Here is a 22980-nt window from a genome sequence, read left to right as displayed (position 1 = left end):
TGAGTGGCAACTTCATGACTTTTATTTGTGGTGCCTGTGCTTTGTCTCGAAAATACCTTCTCCCCCTGCCCCAGACAGTGTCCGGAGAGGGGGCAGCAAAAAATAGAAGACATCCCTCCCTATTGCACACGGACCCTATATACAGGCCCAACTGGCTGAGGCCAGTGGGACACTTGGCACATTCTCGGATCCCTGTTCAGGAGCAGGAGGGGTGACTGGGTGGCATCACACGTGAGAGGGGGCCTCCGGGTGGCCACTCTGGTCCTGGCTACTGGTCCTGGCACTTCCTGGTCCTTGGTTCCTTCCTGGTCTGGCCTCCAACCTTGGTCCCCCCTCAACAACGTCCCCCTATCTGGCTCAGCCTCCCACCTCTGCCTCCATCCTGGCCTCAGACGGCCCCCCTTGGCTCCTGGGGACTCTGTCCTTCCCTGCCAGTCCGGAGGTCCCGAGGGGAGGTTATGGCTTCTCAGAGACTCCCCCAGGAGCCCTGTCACTCGTGTTCACGCAGGGGAAGGGGTGCATGTGGTAGAAGCAGCTGTATGAATGCAGGTGTGGGGACAAGTCCTTCAGAGTCACTTCGAGAGTTTGCTGATGACCCGGATCAGGGCGGCATTCTCATCCTTGAGTCGCTGGTTGTCAGCCCGGAGGTCGGACAGGGCCTGTGGGACAGGACGGGGTCAGCTGGGGTCCTGGACAGGCCTAGCCCACAGCCCACAGTGCCCCAGAAGTCCTCACCTTCAGCTCCTCCTCCAGTTCCGCGGCCTTTCGCTCCAAGGCCCTGCGCTCCTGCAGCGAACACATGCGGGAGGGTGAGAACAAGGGACTAGGAGTGGGAAAGGCCAGAGGATGAGCGGGGCTGAGAGATGGAGCAAGGTCAAAGGGCCAGGTCAGAAGGTCAGCGTGACCCCCTCCGTGCAAACCTGCACAGGCTTGTAAAGCTGGGGACATGTCCGGCCCCACCCCAGCCGCCCCACTCACGAATCTCTCCAGCTCCAGAAGGGCCGGCCTCTCTGCAAAGCTCTCCTGCCTCTGGTGGGGGCAGAAAAGGCACAGGCGTCAGAGAAACGGCCAAGCCGCAATGGCCGGGAAGGCAGTCCAGGATTCTGGCTGGACTGGACATGGCAGTTCATTGCTGGCCCACATGCCCCGCCCTGCATCATCTAAACCTCGCCCCCAGAGCCCTGCCCCTTGAAAGGAGACAGGAGCTCCCAATCCCATTACTCATGCATGCTCAGGCCCTGCCCTCTGAAGGCGGAGCCCAGCCAGGCCCCGCCCATTGCTGCTCCTGTGCCCCGCCCCCCCTTAGGTACTGAGCCACCCACCTCTCCTCAAACAGGGATGCCAGGGCCATCACCTGTGTGGCGCGCTCCAGCTCCACTTTGAGCTGCGCCAGCTGCAGCGTGGTTTCCGTCAGGGCCTCGCGAAGCCTCGCGTTCTCACTGCGCAGCTCTGCATAGAGCTGGGGGCCCCGGGAGGAGGGACAGGGGGTCAGGCCGGAGTGCAGGGGCGGGGCCAACGGCGCACAGATGAGGTCAAGCACAGCAGTGAGGGCAGGGATGCGCGGACTGGGCAGGCAGGGTACTGCTGGGCAGGAGGGCAGGTGTGTGAAGGCGGACTGGTGGGACTGGTAACCGCACCGACGATGGGGTGGGGTCACCAACCTTCCTGAAGCCTCCGTCAGGCTCTTCGGATGCCGGCTGGGGCTCTGGGTTGCGGTGCCGCTGCCTGCGGGACAACGGGCGGGCCTCGAGAGTGCTGGGAGGGATCAAAGCACAGTGTCAGGGGGTGGCAGGGGGCACGCCATCAGTCAGCCCAGACCCTGCCCTGCCCTGTCCTGCCCATACTGTACCTGGATTCTGGGCTGATGTCCCTTGCTTCCGCCTCCTCCCCCTGTGGGCAGGGTGGGGTTTAGTGGACGCCTGAAGGGGGAGTGTGCCCCTGCTCCCCCACCCACACCCCCAACTGGCCCACTAGGGTCCACCCCTCACCTCCGCAGGCCCTCTCCGCTCCTTGCCAACTCTGTGGTGCTCTCTGGAGACTTGTGGTCCCTGACCCTGCCCGTCGGGCGCCTCTACTAGGGGAGGGGCAAGAATCAGGAATCCCCCTCTCTGTGGTCTGAGAGTCCCTGGGCCCAAGACTCCAGGAAAGCGGGAAGACTGTGGCAGGAGGGAATGGGCAGGCGGGTGGGCTCAGCAGGAGGACCTCCCAGAGACCAGACCTCACCTCTCTGGGCAGGGCCATCAGAGTTCTCAACCCCAGGGACTCGGGGCTGCCAGGAAGGGTCCTGTGGCAGAGGGACAGGGGGGTCAGCGGACAAAGGCTTCTTGTACCACCCCCTGCCCAGTCCCCTGACCCCGTGGCTTCTCACCGAGTTCTGTGGGCACGACTTCTCTGGTTCCGGGGCCTTCCCTGCCACTTTCTCTGCCTCCTTCAGGTCTGTCAGAGTCACGCCCTGCAGGGAGAGGGGGCGGGCGGTCAGGTTCCCGGGACCCAGGGAATAGCCCCTTGAGGGCCCGAGTCCAGACCCCCAGCCCCTCCTCCCTTAGGCCATAGAGTCCAGACCCCCTGCCCGCCCCCCACACCTGAGTGGACCTCCGAGACTGGCGCATGAGGCGAGAGCGAGCTTTCCGCTGGGACTCGGACTCCTCGTCGCGCACAGGCATCTGGTAGGACCTGTGTTTAGGGCCCCTAACCTCAGGGAGGGCTCCTTTCGGGCCTGTCCCCATCCCATGGCTGACACCCTGAAGGGCAGGCAAGTTCTACAGAAGGACTTCAACTCCCAGCAGGCCCTGGGGCAAACTCTCCCTTGGGTGTTCCCTCCCAGAGCCCCAGGGCCTCCTGGGTAACTAGTCATTCCATCCCGGGAGACCACTTTCAGGGGCCTCTTTACCTCCGGCGGTCCCGGGACTCCACAGCGGGCGCTGCAGAGGCCGCAGGGACAGTGGGCTTCCCTGAGTTTTCAGGCTCCGGGATCCTGGAGGGAGGAGTGGCATTATCCCAGGGAGGAGGTCCGGGGCTCTCACGCCTGCGTGAGGTCATCATTCCGCAAAGACTAGCGGGCACCGGAGACACAGCCGTGCGTAAAGCAACACAGGACCTCGTCCCAAGAGTCATGGCTGAGCAGAACGGACGTAAAATCAACCACCACCGTAAAAATAAAAAGATCAGTCTGCCATAGGCTACGTCAGGAGGGTCAGGCACACCGGAAAAGAGACAGAGCCGGGACCGGATGGGAGATGGGAGGGCGTGCGTGTCCTGACACCACGGCGATGTGAGCGGTGGCTGCAGTGGCCACGGCGGCTGGCCTCTCGGGGAGTTCCCGTGACATGGAACAGACTGGAGGGAGGAAGAGCCAGAGCAGAGGCCCTGGCGCAGGAGGGCACCGTGCTGGCAAAGGGACAAGGGGCACCATGTACAGAAGCCGGAGGAGGAGGCTAGACCTGGGTGGCCTTGGACATGGCACTGTATGTCTTCCCTGGAAACTGAGGCAGAGCGGCATGGAGCAGGACCAGACCCCAGGCGCGGACAGAGCTGCTCGGGATCATGCGGACCAGGCTGGAAGCCGAACCCGCCTTCCCCCTCAGCAAGGCCCGGGCCCTTGGTACGTACAGGGCAGACGGCTCTGGCACCTTCTGGGACGGGGTGGGGGGAATTCTGGCAAGACGGGGCTCCTTGGCCTGTGGAGAGAGGGAGGGAGACGGAGTCTTCCGCTTGACTAGAAGGGCCTGGCCCCCTGTCCCTCGTCCCACTCACATGTGTGGAGGTCCCTTCCAGGCGGGAGGAGGAGGCTGAGCGCTGCAGCCCGGCCCCAGGGGCCCCCTCAGGCCCCCGCCTATCTGCAGGGCCCAGGGCACCAGAGCTCCCCATCTTCTGAAGGCCAAAGCGCCTATAGAAGGGGGCTTCCTCGGGGGTCTGGGGGAAGAGACAGGTCTCAGGTATGGAAAAAAGGTCCCTCTTCCCATCCATTGCAAATATTACCCCCAGAAGGACCGCAACAAACTATAATTCCCAGCAGCCCCTGGGGCAGGTGCAACCCAAAAAAAAGGCTGTCAGCTGTACTGGAGGATTCTTTACTGACCTACCCAGACAAGAGGTGTTTCATGAGAGCCCTCCCCTACCCTCTGGATGTGTGGCCTCCAGGGCACCCAGACTCACCGTGGGGACCTTCGGGCTAGGAGATGGCGGGGAGGACACTCCATTGACGGTTCTGGTTTCTGCAGGGGGTGGCTCTATTGCGTAAGGAAATGGGACCAGTCACAAGAATATGCCAGCTACCTCTGAGAACCAGCCCCGCTTCCCTCAGCCCGCGGAGTCTGGGCCCCCAGTCCCTCACCTGTGGGGCCTTCCTCTCTCTCATCGTCATCCTGGATGGGGGGTCCCCCCGTCCCCCCTGGCTTGCGCTCCTTGGATAAATCCTGGAGGGAGATCTTCTCTCGGCTGCTCAGACGACACACGGAGCTCCTGGTGGGGAAGGGGAGTGCGGTCGGGGGTCCAAGCCTGGGGCCCCTCCAGCCCCTGCCCTCCAGAAGGACTCCCTTGTACCTTCGGTGTTTGCTGCCAGTGGGCCCCTGGGGGTCCTGGACCCGGCTCTGGGAGGCTGTGTTCTGGTTCCGTAGCTGCAGGGGAGAGGGGGCAGCTGAGGAACAGAACACTGCGGACCCTTTTGGGTGCCACGTCCCCAACATGGAGGGCCGCCCTGCACAGCAGTGTGGGTCATGCCTTCACGGTGCTCCGACAACAGGCGGCATGGGGTCCTCCTGCAGGTGGCGTGCAGCGTCCGTAGGAGCCGCCCTGGGTCTCACAGGCGAGTGCGCCACACGCCACCCCCATCATCCCGTTCTCAATGGGCTTCCCACTTCCCAGCCTCCGGTCTCATCCCCAGAGGGGTCTCCCTAGCTCCCAGGGGCAACCTGCTCAAACTTTTCCCACCTCTCACACCCGGACACAAGCCTGGCCGCCTCGTGTCCCCTCTGTGTGCCGAGCTCAAACAGCAAATGCATGGCAGAGCTGGGGTCTGAGTTGGAGTCCACACCATCTACTCTTCGCTCCACATCTTTCTAGAACCAAGGCCTGGCCCACTGCCAGCTGGGGCTACCCCCGAGGGTACAAGGCCCAGCCAGAACCTGGGCAGACTACCTGTCTGCATCCCAACGGTCACTTGGACCCCAGCACTGGTCCCTGCACGTCCTCCCCTAGGTCCTGGTCACCATGGCAAACAGCAGGTCCCCAGGACAGGGGGCACTGGGGACTCAGGGGACCAGAGCCCCCCCCCCCACCTCGGCAGGTGCTGATGGGAGGGGAGGGGCCCGAGACTCACATCCTCCTGCTTTTGGGCCAGCTCCTCCAATAGGCTGAGCACCTCCTCATCGGCCAGGTCACAGGGACGCTGCCCCTGTGGAGGAGGGGGAGGGGCAGGTAGTGAAGGAGGAGTGGGGGCCTCTTCCCCGCCCCCCAGCGGTCCACAGGCAGGGCCAGGTCCTCACCGCATGGGTCAGGGAGTCCATGCCCCCGCCATGCTCGGCCAGCAGGCGGCAGGCATCCTCCACACCCCAGTGGGCCGCCGCATGCAGGGGGGTCCAGCCATCTCCATCGCGGAGCTCTGGGTCATAGCCAGCCTGGAGCAGCAGCCTGGGGGCCAGAGAGGCTCGGGGTCAAGGACCAGGACAGAGGTCGAGGACAAGGGCTGTGGTGGCAGCAGCAGCTGTGACAGTGGTAAGACTGTCCCGGGCCAGGTGGTGAGAGGAACACTGGGCCCTGACCAGTTGGCTCAGCAGTAGAATGTCAACCCCACATGTGAATGTCCTGGGTTCGATTCTCGGCCAGGGCACACAGGAGAAGTGCCCATCTGCTTCTCCACCCTTCCCCCTCTCTTTCTCCTGTCTCTCTCTTCCCCTCCTGCAGCCAAGGCTCCATTGGAGCAAAGTTGGCCCGGGCATTGAGGACAGCTCCATGGCCTCCACCTCAGGCGCTAGACTGGCTCCAGTTGCAATGGAGCAATGCCCCAGATGGGCAGAGCATCGCCCCCTGGTGGACATGCCGGGTGGATCCCCATTGGGTGCATGTGGGAGTCTGTCTGACTGCCTCCCCGCTTCTCACGTCAGAAAAATACAAAAAAAAAGAAGAACACTGCCCCAAGCCCTCCTCACCAGTGACCCCACTGCTAGCAGCTTTGACCCCTCCCCCGGCCTAGCAGGTGGCCTCTGGTACCCTGCTCCTTATACCTATGGTGGGCAAGGGCAGGGAGGGGCAGCCCTGTGAAAAAGATAAGAGCCTGGAGGGGGCAGCAGGGACAGTGACGTCCCAGCACCCAACTGTCACCCCAGGGACAGCTGGCAGTGTCTGCAAACTTAGCTTCGGTGCCAGGGTTGCTGCCACATCTCCCAGGGTGCAGAGGATGCCCTGCAGCAAAAGATGACGTGGTCCAAATGCTGCCAGTGCCAAGGCCCAGAAACCGCAGCTAGATGTTCTTCCCAGGGAGAGAGTCGGCCCCTCGGACCACCGATCCTGGGCAAGGCCAGGCTACCAGTCCAGGGCAACTCTGCAAACGCAGCTTGGGTACAGACACGGGTGCTCTCGAGAACTGGCGTTAGGCTTGGTCAAGGAGGAAGAGGAGATGGCTGAACAGGAGGTCCTGGGTGTGGCCCTGCGGATCTGGTCACACACCTGTCCCCCAGTGCCCTCTGCTCCAGCCCTGCTGGGCCTCCTGCTACTTCCCCGCGGGTGTGCCCACCTCGGTCCTACACCTACTGTCCTTTGCCTCGTGGGTGTCCTTGGGGGACCAGGAAGTGTCACACGGGCATTCCTTCCCCACAGGCGCACCCCTGGGCCTGACTATCCAGAGTATCCTGTTCCCCTTGTCACAGGGATTGGCTCCAGGACAGGCAGGTGTCTCAGGCTGCCCAGGGAGCATCAGACTCAGGACTTTTGCTAGAATAAGGGACAAGTCACCCTACTGCAGGAGCCAGAACTAAGCATCTGGGACACGAGCCTGGAGCTTTCAGGGGTCATCTTTAACACCTCACTGGAAAACCTGCCTGCAGATTCAACATGGAGGTGAACGGAGATGAAGGGTTTCACCTTAACTCCATTTTCATACTAAAAATAAAGCGTCAGGTCACAAAGGGGGGTGTATTAAAGAGAGAGTAAGAACCTGAGGCCAAGAACTAGAAGCAATTACTCCAACAAACGGGGGCGGGGCGACAGAAAGGGAGTGTGCACCTCAACAATATAGACTCTACATGCCCCAAACAACCTAGCCTTGAAATATGCAACAGAAATTGATAGACCCACAAGGAAGAATGGACAAAATCCATAATCACCGGTCTGTGAGCACCCCTCTTCCAACAAGGGACAGAATAAGCAGATGAGGGGAAAAACCACTAAGGACATAGATTTAAATAGCCTGACTATAAAGTTGACCTAATAACCTACATACAGCACTATGCCTGACAATACCATTCTCTTCCACCTTATTCATGCTGGGGAACGAAATCAAACCTCAGCGAATTGCAGAAGTCTGGAATCAGAGAACCACATTCTCTGACCACAGTGCAAGAAAGCCCGGTAATCACACAATGACTAGGAAATCCCATGTACTTGGAAGGTACTACTAAATAATCCATGGTTCAAACCAAAAATTACACATTGGAAAATGTTTGGGGTTTTTTTGACAGAGACAGAGAGAGAGAGTCAGAGAAAGGGAGAGATTGGAACAGACAGGAAGAGAGAGAGATGAAAAGCATCAATTCTTCGTTGCGGCACCTTTGTTGTTCATCAATTGCTTTCTCATACGTGCCTTGATGGGGTGGGGGGCTACAACAGAGTGACTGACCCCTTGCTCAAGCCAGTGACCTTGGGCTCAAACCAGCAACCTTAGGCTTCAAGCCAGCAACCTTTGGACTCAAACCAGCGACTATGGGGTCATGTCTATGAGCCCACACTCAAGCCAACAACCCCACACTCAAGCTAGTGACCTCAGAGTTTCAAACCTGGGTTCTCTGAATCCTAGTATGATGCTCTATTCACTGCACCACTGCTTAGTCAGGCTAAACGGGATGAATGACAATGAAAAGCGTACACATCAAGGCTTGTGCTCCGGCCAGGTAGCTCAGTTGGTTAGAGCGTCATCCCAATACACCAAGATTGCGGGTTCAATCCCCAGTCAGGACACATGCAAGAATCAACCAATGAATGTATAAATAAGTGGAACAACAAATCGATGTTCCTCTTTCTCTCTCTCCTTCCTCTCTCTCCAAATCAACCAATAAATTTTAAAAATTTTTTCTTCAAAAGACTTGTGAATGCAGCTAAGACTGTATTAGAGGCAAATACATACTCTTTTTTTTTTTTTTTTGGTATTTTTCTGAAGCTAGAAACGGGGAGAGACAGTCAGACAGACTCCCGCATGCGCCCGACCGGGATCCACCTGGCATGCCCACCAGGGGGCGATGCTCTGCCCTTCCGGGGCGTCGCTCTGCCACAACCAGAGCCACTCTAGTGCCTGGGGCAGAGGCCAAGGAGCCACCCCCAGCGCCCGGGCCATCTTTGCTCCAATGGAGCCTCCGCTGCGGGAGGGGAAGAGAGAGAGACAGAGAGGAAGGAGAGGGGGAGGGATGGAGAAGCAGATGGGCGCCTGTCCTGTGTGCCCTGGCTGGGAATCAACCCCGGGACTTCTGCACGCCAGGCCGACACTCTACCACTGAGCCAACCGGCCAGGGCCCAAATACATAGTCTTAAGTACATACATTATGAGAAAATGAAAATGAACAAAAACCACAGGCAGACAGATGTAAGACAAGAGGAAACAGACAGGCCCCACAGAAAAAGCAGAGGAAAGCAGGAAGTCCTCTCCAGCCCAGCTTACCTCATCACTTCGATGTAGCCCTTAGCTGCAGCCACATGCAGGGCGGAAGCCCCTGTACGGGGGTGCCGGGCCTCGGGCATGGCACCCCCGTTCAGCCAGCACCTTGTGTCATGAAGTAGCAATTCCTCCTCAGCCCGTTTGGCTGCCTCCACATCCACACCTGGGAGGATAAGAAGGTGACAGGTGGGAATCAGAGGGTCTGGACCGGCTCAGCAATGTTCCAACTGTGTCCTGTGCAGCCCAGGGTTCTGCTAAGGGTCTTATCAAATTACCCTTCTGCTAAGGATCCCCAAGTCCCTTCTGGGGGCTGAGAGAATGGAAAGAGCAGGCATTTTCCCATTTCAACCAAAGTATCACCCTTAGAGATAATGATCTCTAAGTATAAAATCTAAAGTTTATTGAGCAAATCCAGCGTTGGACGATATCTAGCTCTTTCTGTCACCACTGAGACCGTCCTTAGCCCACTATCTTCATGCACTTTGTCACCATTAATTACCACTTTGACCGCTCATGAGTAGAATAAACCAAGCAAAAAGCCACTGAACAAACTGTCCAAGTGGGGGGGGGGGCAGCTTCTTTCCTCCCCAGGGCTGATCCATGTTCCCAGCTTGCTACTACCTACAACAATCCAGCCTCCCTGTCAGTCAATGCCATTGCCGTATTTCCCCACGTGTACAACGCATGTTTTTTTGAAAAATTTGGGGTCTAAACACTGGGTGAGTCTTATACCGTGGTTGTAGTTTTTTTTACTTGCATTTCCCGCTTTTTGCACTTGTTTTTGTGCTCATTGTTGAAAACAGTGATTTGTCATCGGACACAGAGGAAGACAAGCTAATGGACAAAAGTTTTGACAGTGATGAGGAGTTGGATGGATTTTATGATGAGTAAAACTTGAGTTCAATAACTTTATGTAGACTTTTTTTTTTCAAATTTCCAGCCCAAACCCTTTTAGTACAAACATTCATGTACGTCCTTGTGTCTCCTGACCACCCAGAGTATGATTGTACAAAAATTTTTATTTTAAAAATGTGTAAGGCAGCCTGACCTGTGGTGGCGCAGTGGGTAAAGCGTCGACCTGGAATGCTGAGGTCGCCGGTTCAAAACTCTGGGCTTGCCTGGTCAAGGCACATTCGGGAGTTGATGCTTTCTGCTCCTCCCCCCTTCTCTTTCTCTGTCTCTCTATCTCCTCTCTCCAAAATGAATAAATTTTTTTAAAAATGTGCAAGGCAACATTAAAAAGAGGCAAATGTATATTCTTCTTGTTTCTATAAATTGGGTATCAAACATAATTTTAAGTTAGTAAAACTTGAACTGGAACTAATTTCATTTTTTGAAAAGAAAACTCACTCCCAGGGGTCAGCAAGCATGAAAAAAACTCACTACTCAAAGGGCTAAAATTAAGGTGCGTCTTATACATGGGGACGTCTTATACACAGGGAAACAGTTCACCCAATCAGCTTCATGGGTAGTTGTGCTTCATTTATGGATGCAAGAGGCAAGGTCTGACTTCAAATGAAACAGACGTTGACTTTGGATCAAAACAGCCTAGTTGAGGCCGTGGACTGTCACTGAGGCTCTGTATTCTTTTGCCCCACAAAACTACTGAGGACCGGAATCACAAAGATGGTCTTTTTTAGGGACAGTTTTGTCTCCTTCCTGAAAGGTTTATTATTGTCTCTAACTTTTTTCAACCGTGAGATTTCCCACACTTGCCAGAGTGCACATGGAGCCAAGCTGCCCTGCACGGTCGCTGTCAGCCACACGTGGCCACCGAGCAACTGGAATATAGCCAGTCTGAGCTCAGACGTGTCCTTAACTTAAAACACATGCTGGACTTTGAAGTATGAAAACGTGCAGCCACTCGTGACTAGTTTTCTCTCTGCCGATTCATTTCGAAATGAGAATGTTTGGGATCTACCAGGGTAAAACAATATATATAACTAAACTTAATTTCACTGGTGTCTTTCCGCCTTTTTTACATGCACCTCCTTGAAAATTCTCAGTTGCACTTGGGGCTCACAGTGGCTTTCCAATGGACAGCGCCTGCGGAGAGCCACCATGGACCACCTCCTGGCTTAAGCAGGTAGAGATAACCGAAGCCTGTGTGCCCCTAGCTGATCTCACCCCACTCCCTGTGGCCTCTCACGTAACCACCATCACCAATCTGCTCTTTTGTTGCTACTGCAAATGTTGCAAATGTGTGGCCGAAGTGGGATCTCAGAAACTCAACTACCCTAGCCAGCCGAAGACCAAATCCATCCAACTCCGGGCTTCACGTTGGCGCCACCTGGTGGCACCCGGGCTAATCGCCGAAGGACCACCTTGGGACTTTCAGCTGGCTGGCAGACAGACAGAGGCAGCTAGCTATTCTAGGAATGCCTGGTTGGTGAGGGCCGATCTCAAGGGTCCAGTCCAGGGTGCGGAGGCCTGGAAGGTGCTGGGGACCCAGCCACCCGCCCCCTTCCTCCTCCTCTACTTCCTTAAAGGGAATCACGGACAGCCAGATCCATTACAGGTGAACGTGGCCAGCTCCGGGGCAGGGGAGGACCAAGCTCACTGACTTGATTCGGCCACCGCAGTCAGTGCCATGTTCTGCATGTTCATACTCATCCTTCTCAGATCTGCTTTCTTTCTGAAGATAAGGTTAGCAAATGGCAGCCTGTGGGTACAGGCCACCTGCTTTAGGGGGTGGGGGGTGGGAAGTGAGATGGTAAAAGAAAGATAACGTGAAATTCACCCATTTCACTATTTTAAAGCGTACAACTCAGAGGCACTTAGCACGCCCACAACGCCGTGCAGCCATCACATCGTCCAGTTCAGGGGTCGGGAACCTTTTTGCCTGAGAGAGCCATGAACGTCACATATTTTAAAATGTAATTCCGTGAGAGCCATACAACAAACGACCCGTGTACGTTATGCATTATCCAATAAAAATTTGGTGTTGTCCCAGAGGACAGCTGTGATTGGCTCTAGCCCACCTGCAACCATGAACATTGAGTGGTAGGAAATGAATGGATTGTAATACATGAGAATGTTTTATATATTTGTTATTTTTTTTTATTATTAAAGATTTGTCTGCGAGCCAGATGCAGCCATCAAAAGAGCCACATCTGGCTCGCGAGCCATAGGTTCCCGACTCCTGGTCTAGTTCCTGAAACCCCCATACCCAGTGAGCAGTCACTTCCTGTGCCTCCCTTCTCCCGTCCCTGCAGTCACCACTCTGCTTCCTGTCACCGTGGACCATTCTCAGTGTCAACAGTTTTCCTGGAACACAGCCATGCTCACACACATGCACAGCCCCTGGTTGTCTTCCTCACCATGGCAGCGGGCAAGTGGAGTGGTCCGGAGCTGACCGGATGCTCCACAACGCCTACCAGGCGTCCCCAAACTACAGCCTGCGGGCCACATGCGGCCCCCTGAGGCCATTTATCCGGCCCCCTCCGCACTTCCAGAAGGGGCATCTCTTTTATTTATTTATTTATTTATTTTTGTATTTTTCTGAAGTTGGAAACAAGGACGCAGTCAGACTCCCGCATGTGCCCAACCGGGATCCACCCAGCATGCCCATCAGGGGGCGATGCTCCGCCCATCTGGGGCATTGCTCTGCCACAACCAGAGCCATTCTAGCGCCTGAGGCAGAGGCCATGGAGCCATCCCCAGCGCCCCGGCCAACTTTGCTCCAGTGGAGCCTTGGCTGCAGGAAGGGAAGAGAGAGACAGAGAGGAAGGAGAGGGGGAGGGGTGGAGAAGCAGATGGACGCTTCTCCTGTGTGCCTGGCCGGAAATCAAACCCAGGACAACTGCACGCCAGGCTGACGCTCTACCACTGACCAAACCGGCCAGAGCCAGGGGCACCTCTTTCACTGGTGGTCAGTGAGAGGAGCACTGTATGTGGTGGCCCTCCAATGATCTGAGGGACAGTGAACTGGCCCCCTGTGTGAAAAATTTGGGACCCCTGGTTGTGCAACCACCTCCCCATCTCCAGAATGTTCTTCATCTTACAAAACACCGAAAGTCTGCCCCCATGAAACAACAACTGCCCCAACCCTGGTCACCACTATTCTGCTTCCTGTCTTCTCTGTGCATCTGCTGTCTGGGTACCTCATATAAATAAAATCGCACAGTATTTGCATTGTGTGTGTGTGTGTGTGTGTGTGTGTGTGTGTGTGTGTGTGACAGAGAGAAAGAGAGGGACAGATAGCGACAGACAGGAAGGGAGAGAGATGAGAAGAATCATTTCGTTGTTGTGGCTCCTTAGTTGTTCATTGATTGCTTTCTCATATGTGCCTTGACCAGGGGGCTACAGCACAGCGAGACCCTTTGCTCAAGCCAGCAACCTTGGGCTTAAGCTGGTGAACTTTGCTCAAACCAGATGAGCCCGCGCTCAAGCTGGCGACCTCAAGGTTTCGAAACCTGGGTCCTCTGCGTCCCAGTCCGAGGCTCTATCCACTGCGCCACCGCATGCAGGCTGTATTTACATTCTTATGACTAGTTTATTTCACTCATCAGAATGTCCCTAAGGAGCATCCATGTTGGAGCATGTGTCAGAATGTCCTTCCTTTCCAGGCTGAATAGCATCTCTGCTGTATGGCTCGACCACATGTTGTCCATCCACCTGCGGAGGGACATGCAGGTTGCTCCCCCCTTATAGCTGTGGTGAACCAGGAACTGTGAGGACGGGCGAGCCGAGCCTTGCTGCAGTGGGCGTCCGGTCCTTGCAAAGGGCCACGTGTAAGTCAGCCCCATGCCAAACTGCCCCAGAGGCCCTCACGCTGGATAAGAGCCCTGCTCCGGAAAGCTGGCTGAGTGGATCGGACTGCTCAGTGACCAGCAGCCACGGAAAGACAGGCAGACAGTGAGTGGGACCAGGCAGCAGAGGACCGTGTCCACAGCGCGGACCACGCCTTCCCTCCTGCAACGTCCAGCCTCTGTCCACGCGCGCCATCTGTCCTGGCCCTTGGCCCTGCTGCACAGGGCTGCCAGGCTCCACTGCAGCCTGCAGCTGTCTGCAGGGGGACAGGCTAAGGCTCTCTGCCGGATGGGTCCTCCCTGTTCCTGTAGAAGCGTTGGAGGAAGATGAGGCTGTGTGGGTATGTGGGCGGAGGCCCTGCCTCCAGGGGCAGTGGCGCCCCGCCCCCAGCAGTGCAGCCCAGGGTCCTTGCAGCTGTATCGCTGACCTCTGTCCTGCAGCCAACAACCTCCCAACCTTCTCCTCACCCCACAGAAGGGGAGCATGGCCCCCTTAAGGAACTGAGGCGTGCTATTGGCAATTCCTGCAGAAAAACCCAGAACATCCTAGAGTTCGCGAACCCCCTGATGGTCATCCTCACGCACTCAGGGTCCAGGGAGGCCAGGTGGAGGGAGGCCCACGGGGGCAGCCTCCAAGCATCGCCCTGCACACTACTTTTCATTACACAAGGAGGAAGATGACCTGACCAGGCGGTGGCACAGAGGGTGGAGCATCGACCTGGGACGCTGAGGACCCAGGTTTGATACCCTGAGGTCACCAGCTTAAGTGTGGGGTCACCAGCTTGAGCGTGGGGTCATAGACATGACCCCATAGTCGCTGGCTTGAGCAAGGGGTCACTCGCTCTGCTGTAGCCCCCCCCCCCCCCAGTCAAGGCACATATGAGAAAGCAATCACTGAACAACTTAAGTAACGCCACCACATGCTGATGTTTCTCATCTCCCTCTCTTCCTGTCTGTCTGTCTCCCGGTAAAACAGAAACAAAGAGAGGATGCCTTCACAGTACAAACACCTGGCCAACACCTAGAACAAAGTTCAAGGTTAATGTCACCAGTACTGGGGCACAGATAGGACCTGACTCCCAGGGTGACCACGGGTCCTGAACTGAGAAGGCTACCTGCCCTACAGGTACTGACAGGGGTCCTGGTGCTGCCCACTTAGTGACAATGCTGCAACCCACGCGGCTGCCAGGACTGTCCTTGCTGTAGAAGACACCAGCTTCTGTGCCAGGGGGCGGTTGGCAGCAGCAACGTGGTCTCAGAAGGTTCGGGAAAGAGAAGGAGGAAGAGGGAGGGGTGGATTTATGGGGTGGGGAGAGGAAAAGGGGGAAGGAGAGGAGGGAGGGGGAGAGGAGCCCACAGAAATCGCCCAAAAGTTATCAAACTAATGAATCTCTTCTTTATGATTCCATTTACCCGAAACATCCAAAACTGGCAGACCCACTAAGACAGAGAGCCCAGGGTGGTTCCCCGGGGTGAGGGCCTTGGTGCTGGCTAGCGGTGCAGGGCTGCTCCCGGGGTGATCGAGATCACGTGCACCAACAGGGCAGTGGGTGAGCAATGCTGAAACCATACTCACGGGGGAGCTACATCCCCACAAACCTGTGAGCTATATCCCCACAAACCTGCAGAAACACGGGTGAACCCCAGGGGAGGTCACGACCGTTCTCTGCGTTTGACGTTTTTTCAACATGAAAAGTCACAGAAGAATAGGGAGTCCCAGGTTTGCCTGGTCTCCTAACTCCCACGTCAACCAAGGTGGGGCTCCCAGGACCCAGACAGACCCCGCAGGGCTCTCTCCCTCAGGTAGGCGGGGCACTCAACCTGCCCGAGGCTGGCCCAGACAACTCCCATCCTGGCCTGCAGCGGGGCACCTGGCACTGTCTGCTTCCTCCCTGGTCCTCCACTCCAAGTGGCATTGAAGACATCCTCAGTCACATACCCACCCCTGGCAAAGGTGCCAACGCGAGAAGCCACAGGGATCCCATGGGCATCACAAACCCTGAGACCCGGTGAAGTAGTTCATGTTCCCCGCCAACCTGCCCTACGTCCTCTGCTTATGGGGCAGTCAGGCTACAGCCTGTCCCATGAGCCCTCACGTCAACTTGTCCTACACAGCTATTTTTAGGTGTGTTGGGGGGGGTCACAAGCCCCTCTGAGAATTTACTAGAAGCAATACATGCTCTCCTTAGAAAATGAACATGGGCCTGACCAGGTGGTGGCACAGCGGATAGAGCGTCGGGCTGGGATGCGGAGGACCCAGGTTCAAGACCCCGAGGTCACCAGCTTGAGTGCGGGCTCATCTGGTTTGAGCAAAGCTCACCAGCTTGGACCTAAGGTTGCTGGCTCAAGCAAGGGTCACTCGGTCTGCTGTAGCCCCACGGTCAAGGCACATATGAGAAAGCAATCAATGAACAACTAAGGTGTCGCAACAAAACTAATGATTGATGCTTCTCATCTCTCTCCGTTCCTGTCTGTCTGTCCCTATCTGCCCCTCTCTCTGACTCTCGCTGTCTCTGTAAGAAATAAATAAATAAAAAATAATAATAATAAAAAAAGGAAAATGAACATGGTAATGCCCACAGGGACTCCTGGGGTTCACTGATCCTGAGCACAGGGGAACCAGCCCCCCCCAGGGGACCCCACACTCTACTCCCGTCAGCGAACATGCCCGGGAACGCCTGCTTTGGAGGTTGTGCAATCTCACCCCACAGACCCCTGGATGAGCCCGCTGACCCTCTCCCCCCCCACCCATGTCCTCAGTTCCCCAGAGGGTAAAATGACATTCAGGTCGATGTCACCTTGAGCTCCAATTCTGGGCCTGGTGGTCAGAGCACAAGCACTTTTTACGATTGCTCATCTAAGGTGCCAAGGAACCCCAGGAGTAGGTACTTATATACCCCCATTTCACAGGCAAGGAAACTGAGGCACAGAGGGAGTCAGAGTCCTAGGACACGGAGGGAGGGGCCGGCCTCTGATCCCTGGTAGTCTGAGTCCTGTGCTCTGCACCCCTGCATCCCGAGGCCCCGGGGAGGAGGGGCCCCATCCCCACCCTTCCATCCCCACCGCCACCCCCCACCCCTGGCAGCGGCCAGCGCCCACCTCGGTGGGCGATCTCCGCCTTCAGGAGCTCCTCCATGGTGTCAGACTCCGCCAGGTCCAGGGGCAGGTCCCCATCGCTGTTGACAGCAGCAATGTTGGCCCCGTGGCTCAGAAGGTACCTGGGGATGGGCAGAGGTCAGGGCTGAGGGGTCCAAGCCCTGGCCCCTCCATCAGGCCCTGCCCACCCTCCCCCTGCCTCACCTGGCGATGTCCAGGTAGCCACAGGAGGCGGCCACGTGCAGCGGCGTCCAGCCCTCGTTGTCTGCCTGGTTCACTGTGGCGCCCTGCTCCACCAGAAAGCGCACAACCTCCAGGTTCTCGTCAATGCAGGCCTGGGGGACGAGGGACAGGGCGGTCAGCCCTGAGCTCAGCCAGACACCACATGCCCAGCCAGGCAGGACTCCCAACAGGGACCTTTGGACAGATCAAGGTGCCAAGCGGCTGTGACATTGAAGGAAGAGACCCCAGTGACCCTGGGACAGACCCCTCCGGCCACCCGGCTGTTTGTGACAGTTGGGCACCCAGAGCTCAGTGGAGACCATGCCAGGGGGACTCCAGCTCCCTGCATCAGAACTGGGTGGAGAAGAGAGGGGTGCTTTTGACCCACGTGCAGGAATTGGGCCTGCTGCTTGTCAGACCTGACGTCCCTGCGGTCACCATCCCCAAAGATGGGGCTTCAGTGATGAACGGAAGGGAAGAGGCCCAGCCCCTCCGCCCTCAGATCCTGCACATGCTCTCCAGGAGGTGACCATGGCCTCCGAAGGTGGGAGAGGCTGTGTCAGCATGCGCCTGGGGCTAGGGGCCCCAGGGGCCGCAGCTCACACGCACTGAGCATGCGCGATCCTCGGAGCCGGGGCGCCACTCCCGTGGGTCTCCTCGGGCATGTTCCCACTCCTCCCACTGTTGGGATTCTGTTTTCACAAAGGGAAGAAGAATCACAGCTCCAAGGACAAAAAAAAAAAAAAAAAACCCAGGGCACACCCAAACACCGAGTGGGTGCTGGACCCGAGGGGGCCCTCAGGGCGGCGGTGGACCAGGACGCGGAGTCGTCAGGGTGAGTGAACCCCCAACTCCCTCACCTCGTAGACAAGGCCCATCTGCAGAGGGGGAGGATGCCCGCCGCAAGGGCCAAGAGCATGAAGTCATGGAAACTCAGGCTACGGGAGGGGGGCCACACGTGCCCTGGGAACGGGATGAACTCTGGGCTCCGTTTATTTCCACGCGGTTGTCATGGAAACGGGGGAGGGGGGCAAGGAGGGAGATGGGTCTTTCCCTTTCAAGGACCTGGCCCAGCACAGGCATCCGTGTGAAAGATGCCTGGGGCCCGGGCACCAGGGACCCAGGAATCCAGGCCTCTGCCCCACCTCCCTTGGATCCAGGACCCAGGTCCCCAGCACCTCCCTGCTCAGACCGGAGAATCCTGGCTCCGGGTCCATCCCACTAAGCCAGACCCCTGGCCACCAACTCACAATGCAATCGCAGGGAGGAGACGAGAGTATACCACCAAGTGGAGACCTAAGAACTCCTAGACCCAGAAGCAGGGCAAGGGGCTGATGCCTGGCGACCTGCCCCAGGGAGGATTCAGAACAGAAACCACAGCCCCCAGGACTCACCCAGATGGGAGTGGCCACCCATCTGCCCAGAACCGCGGTCTTCCAAGGCACCTGGGACTTTCGGTGCTAAAACCAGGCCCGTCTCAGGCCAACCAGCACAATGTGGTCACCCCAGACCTGAACCTGACCCACACCCAGCTGTCCCAGGGTGGCACTGAGATCCAAGACAGGAACTTCCTCCTCTCCCTGAACCTGGGACCCCTGAACCCCTCAGGCCTCCTCAGAGCCCCAGCTGCAAGTTTATCAAGTGTTGGCCAGAAATGAGAGAGGGATTCCCACCTGCCGGGCAGCTTGCCAGGCAAGGTGTTTTGTAGGGTCCAGGCCAAGGAGGATGCTCTGTAACAGGGCTTGGCCTGAAAAGCAGAGCCAGGAGCCCCTTAGGGAAGGTCCAGGGTAGCCAGCAATGGGGACAGTAGCAGAGAAAGGGGGACACTAAAGCCTGAAGACCTTCTCCTGAGCTGGCCAACTTCTGAGAACCTGCATGGCCTCAGGGAAGCAGGACCCTCCTCTGGTGGAAGAAAATGTCCCAGGTTGCACTAGGGCCTCTGCAGGGGACAATCCTGGGGATGGGAAAAGAAATGGGGGAGAAACACATAGGCCTGGGCAAGTGACTCCCCACTGACCACCTAGGCTGCTTCCAGAAGGGAGTTAACACACACATAACTTCCCTCCATCACCAGCACCTTGCCAGGGAGGGCCTGGTCCCTGGTCCCATTTTACAGAAAAGAAAACTGAGGCACAGAGAGAAAAAGCCACGAAGTCAAGATCACAGGATTGAGGAGCTGGGATGAGAACTCAGGGTTACTCTATGTTCCTGAACTGCTCCTCTTGCTGAGAAGTGGCCCTCTGCAAGCAATTCTTCCCATTGCCCCACCAACCTTTCCTTCCTAGGGTCTTCTCTGGCTCCATCAGTAACCAATTCCCAGGGCTTCCAGCAGGGAGGAAGGGGCTAGGACTGGATCAATATTAGGAAGTTGAGAGGGAGTGGTCTCAGGGATAGGGGAAGGGGACGGAGACTCTCCAGTGGGCCAGTCTTGTCCCTGGCGGTCCCATTGCTGGGGGCAGTGGAGGATAGCTAAAATCACCCAGAAACAGAAAGAATCTGGGGGGGTGGGGTAGATACGAGCCCTGGTTCTGGGACCCAAGGCCACTGGAAGCTGCAACCAGGGTGTCTTAGAAAGGCATAAGGGGGCCCTGGCTGGTTGGCTCAGTGGATAGAGCATCAGGTTGGTGTGCGGATGTCCCAGGGTTCAATCCCTGATCAGGGCACACATGAGAAGTAACCATCTGCTTCTCTCCCCCTTCTCTCCCTCCCTCTTTCCCTTCCGCAGCCAGTGGCCTGATCAGTTCGAGCATCGGCCTCAGGCACTGAGGATAGCTCCGTTTGTCTGAGCATCTGCCCCAGATGGGGGTTGCCGGATGGATCCCAGTGGGGGCACATGCGGGAGGTTACCTCCCCTCCTCTCATGTAAAAAAAAGGGGGGGGCGGGGGGAGGAGGAAAAGCACAAGAGCCCAGGTTGTGGAGGGAGCAGACTAACAGGATTCTAGAACCCTGGGCAAGGTGACATGACACAAGGCCGAGAGATGGCACAAACTGTGGGAGGGAGAAGCCAGCCAAACCCACAGCAGGAACGGTGTCTGAGCAGAGAAAGCAAGATGCCCAGAGGATGGAGAAGTGGCCCAAAGCCAGGAAGAGGTGGGTGCTTTGAGAGAGCTCAGAAAAAAGGTCGATGATGGAGGCCTCGCCTGGGCAAAGGGCAAGAGGGGACAACGATGAGCAGCTAGCTGCCTACAGGAGAAGCAGCCCTGGGAAAGTAGACCTGCAAGTGGGCGGCAAGGGGTGGCACCCGCCCAGAAGGAGCATGGAAGAGGGCGTGGTAGTGGAGGACAGAGGGAAGTGACCCAGACCAGGGAAGCCTCCGCTTCAAGGGAGCAGAGCCCAGAAGGCAGTGGGAACGTTCAGGAAAGCGCGTCCTGAGGCAACATAATGGCACAGACCAAGGGGGAGCGAGAGAGGGGAGAGGGAGGCACCTGCAAGGCACGGAAGAAGGAAGGATCTGGGCAGATCCTTCAGAGAGGTGGCCCAGGGCAGGGACCGGAGGAGGAGGACGAGGAGGCCCAGGCCCGGCGCAGCCCAGGAGAGAGGATGCTACTCCGTGAAGGCGGTACCCGCCTGGAACGGGGCAGAGTGCGCCAGAGAGGGTACCAGTGTTCCTGGAAGAGGCTGGCAGAGTAGAAGTGACACCAGTAGGGGTGGCACAGACGACCCTGGTAAAGGGCGCTCAGGGTCGGGGGAGGGACAGTGCCAAGTGACAAGTCAGTGAGAGGGACCGGACGGAAGGCCGTCGGCGAAAGCTGGGGGCCATGGGGAAGGGCAGCGCAGGGTAGCCAAAACCAAGTCCGGTTCCAGTGGCTCAGGACTGGACGGGATGGGGAAAGGGGGCTCGGGCGAGGAGGGTCAGCACAGGATGGCAAGGACCACGGCTGCGGGCCGACCAGGACCTGGCAGGGAGATGGCGAGGAGCGCGGGCGACCCGGCTGACCTGGTGCAGGGCGCTGATGCCGTCGGCGTTGGTGGAGTCGAGGACAGCGCGGGCGGCCGGCGGGGCGGCGGGGTCGGGGACCGGCTCGGCGCCGGGGCCAGGGTCCGCCGCGCGAAGCATCAGGCGCGCCTCGTCTAGGTCTCCGCACGCACAGGCCGCCAGGAACTCGGCCGCGCGCTCGAAACGCACGGTGCGGACGCGCCGCTCCCCGGGGCCCGGCTCGGCGCCCGCCCGCGCCCCCCATTGCCGCAGTTGCTCCCTTCGCCGTTCGCGGGCAGCCGCCGCCGCCGCCGTCCCCGGGCCGTCCTCGCCCGACATCGCGCGCCGCCCGCTCGCCCGCTTCCTGATCGAGCGAGCGAGCTCCGAACCGCCGCCGCCGCCCGCCCCGGGGCCACCGGGTTCTGCCGCCCGCCTCGCACCGCCCGCGGGAGGCTCACCCGGCCCCCGCCCGGCGTTTGACGTCAACACACCGACGCGGGGCGTTCTGGGAAATGCAGTCCAGAGGGAGAACCGCGGGGGGCGCTGGGAAATAAAGTCTCTCTCAGGCGGAAGTTGCCAATGGTCAACATTGCAGCCTGTATCGGCCCCCAGGCGCAAAAACTGCGCTGCTCTATGGCATCAAATGGAAATCTGATTGAGAGGATGCTGCCCGGGGAACGCTAGGAAATGGAGTCTATATTCAGTGGGGTAGGGGGTGGGCGTGTCCCCAGGACATGCTGGGAAATGTAGTTCACAGAACCTGGTCGGAAAAAGACTCTACAGCCCAGGAGCTGCAAGAGACAGAGAACAAATTTCTCCACACGCTTTATCAGCTTTTTCCAAATCTAATGTATTAATTTTTTTTAAAGTTTTTTATTTATTCATTCATTTTAGAGAGGAGAAGGAGAGACAGAGAGAGAGAAGGGGGTAGGAGCTGGAAGCATCAACTCCCATATGTGCCTTGACCAGGCAAGCCCAGGGTTCGAACCGGCGACCTCAGCATTTCCAGGTCGACGCTTTATCCACTGCGCCACCACAGGTCAGGCTCTAATGTATTATTGTAAGCTGTCTACTCCCTTCAACCAGAAAGAAGCTGCCGGGGAACAGCGAATTTGTCTTCTGCGTGCACTCCTAGTTCCCATAGCCTAGAACTGACCCTAATAGTACGATATCGACAAGAGTTTTTGAATGAATGAATCAGTGGGTTCCCTAGGTCGTGGGAAACACCAAAGAACCGTGGGAAATTGAGTCCGCAACCCCTAATCATTCAAGACAATTCACGGCCGACCCTCCCTTGGCCACCCGCGGCATGCTGGGAAATTAAATTTGCAGAACAAAGCTCAGCGCAATCCACCTGCAGCTGTGGGGCATGTTGGAAAATGTAGTCCACAGGGCCACGCCCCTCGAGGCTCACTCGGTCCTAAGCAGATACCCCAAACCATCCTGAGAAATCGGGGTCAATGACAAGAAAAGTCCAAAGCCCCTGATGATAGCTCCCGGATCACATATGGACAGGAACCCATGACGAGGAGTTTACTGTGAGCATTCCCTAGAACCTTCAGTCTCATCTTCCCTCTAGGTTTCCTCCCGGGTAGTGGAGCACGCTGGGAAATACAGTCCCGCTCCTACAATTCCCTTAAAACATGCTGGGATTTGTAGTCCACGGCAAGGCTTTAGACTAGATTTGGAGGGCAAGTTGTCTCATACGTAGCTCCGCGGAGCACGAAATAATCCTCACCTTAAGTATCCTGCACCTAAATCCAAATTGGGAGAGATGCAGGACTCTGAGACTGGAATAAAGACCCGTCAAAGTCACACAAAAAGAGACTAAAATCCGGACGGAGGCAACAGACTCCACCCACTTCGAAGTCCTTGGGCCTGTGTAAAGACATAAACTACAAACCCCATGATGCTTTGGGAGCACCGACATAGATGCAAGGAGGTTAGCTGTCCCGGTGGTGGCTCTTGGGATTTGTAGTCCTCGTCTCCACACTTTCCATCGCTATCCACCAACATTCTTCTTCAGGGAACTTCAAGGACAGGCAGGCAGTAAATCATTCGAATGTTGTTATGTGTGTTTACGTGCCTACGCGTACTGTGACACATTATAATTGCGTGCATTTTGAATTGTGTC

At 57.3% G+C, this 22980-nt stretch overlaps 1 protein-coding gene across 3 annotated transcripts; it reads right to left on the bottom strand.

The window, feature by feature from the left end:
- PPP1R12C (protein phosphatase 1 regulatory subunit 12C) lies at positions 1 to 21323 on the bottom strand. 3 transcript variants are annotated; one of them, XM_066271036.1, is made up of 22 exons: positions 20868 to 21323; positions 16912 to 17042; positions 16711 to 16829; positions 8864 to 9023; positions 5484 to 5628; positions 5318 to 5392; positions 4543 to 4616; positions 4334 to 4461; positions 4156 to 4229; positions 3754 to 3912; positions 3610 to 3677; positions 2891 to 2974; positions 2583 to 2673; positions 2369 to 2452; positions 2224 to 2284; positions 1989 to 2074; positions 1850 to 1890; positions 1662 to 1755; positions 1323 to 1459; positions 979 to 1029; positions 736 to 786; positions 1 to 659 (listed from the first exon to the last, which is right to left on the bottom strand). In XM_066271036.1, exons 1-21 carry the CDS (start codon positions 21183 to 21185, stop codon positions 738 to 740), a joined length of 2229 nt encoding a protein of 742 aa, XP_066127133.1. In that variant the 5' UTR covers positions 21186 to 21323; the 3' UTR covers positions 1 to 659; positions 736 to 737. The 3 variants fall into 3 exon arrangements, with proteins under 3 accessions (XP_066127133.1, XP_066127131.1, XP_066127132.1); XM_066271034.1 differs by having other exon boundaries at positions 1355 to 1459; positions 20868 to 21322; XM_066271035.1 differs by having other exon boundaries at positions 1355 to 1459; positions 1989 to 2071; positions 20868 to 21322.
- Positions 21324 to 22980: the final 1657 nt, after the last annotated feature.

Source organism: Saccopteryx bilineata, chromosome 3, assembly GCF_036850765.1.
Source record: "Saccopteryx bilineata isolate mSacBil1 chromosome 3, mSacBil1_pri_phased_curated, whole genome shotgun sequence".
In the NCBI taxonomy this organism is placed as follows: Eukaryota; Metazoa; Chordata; class Mammalia; order Chiroptera; family Emballonuridae; genus Saccopteryx; species Saccopteryx bilineata.
Note: the sequence above shows the minus strand (reverse complement) of the source record. Positions and strands in the feature narration are given on the sequence as shown.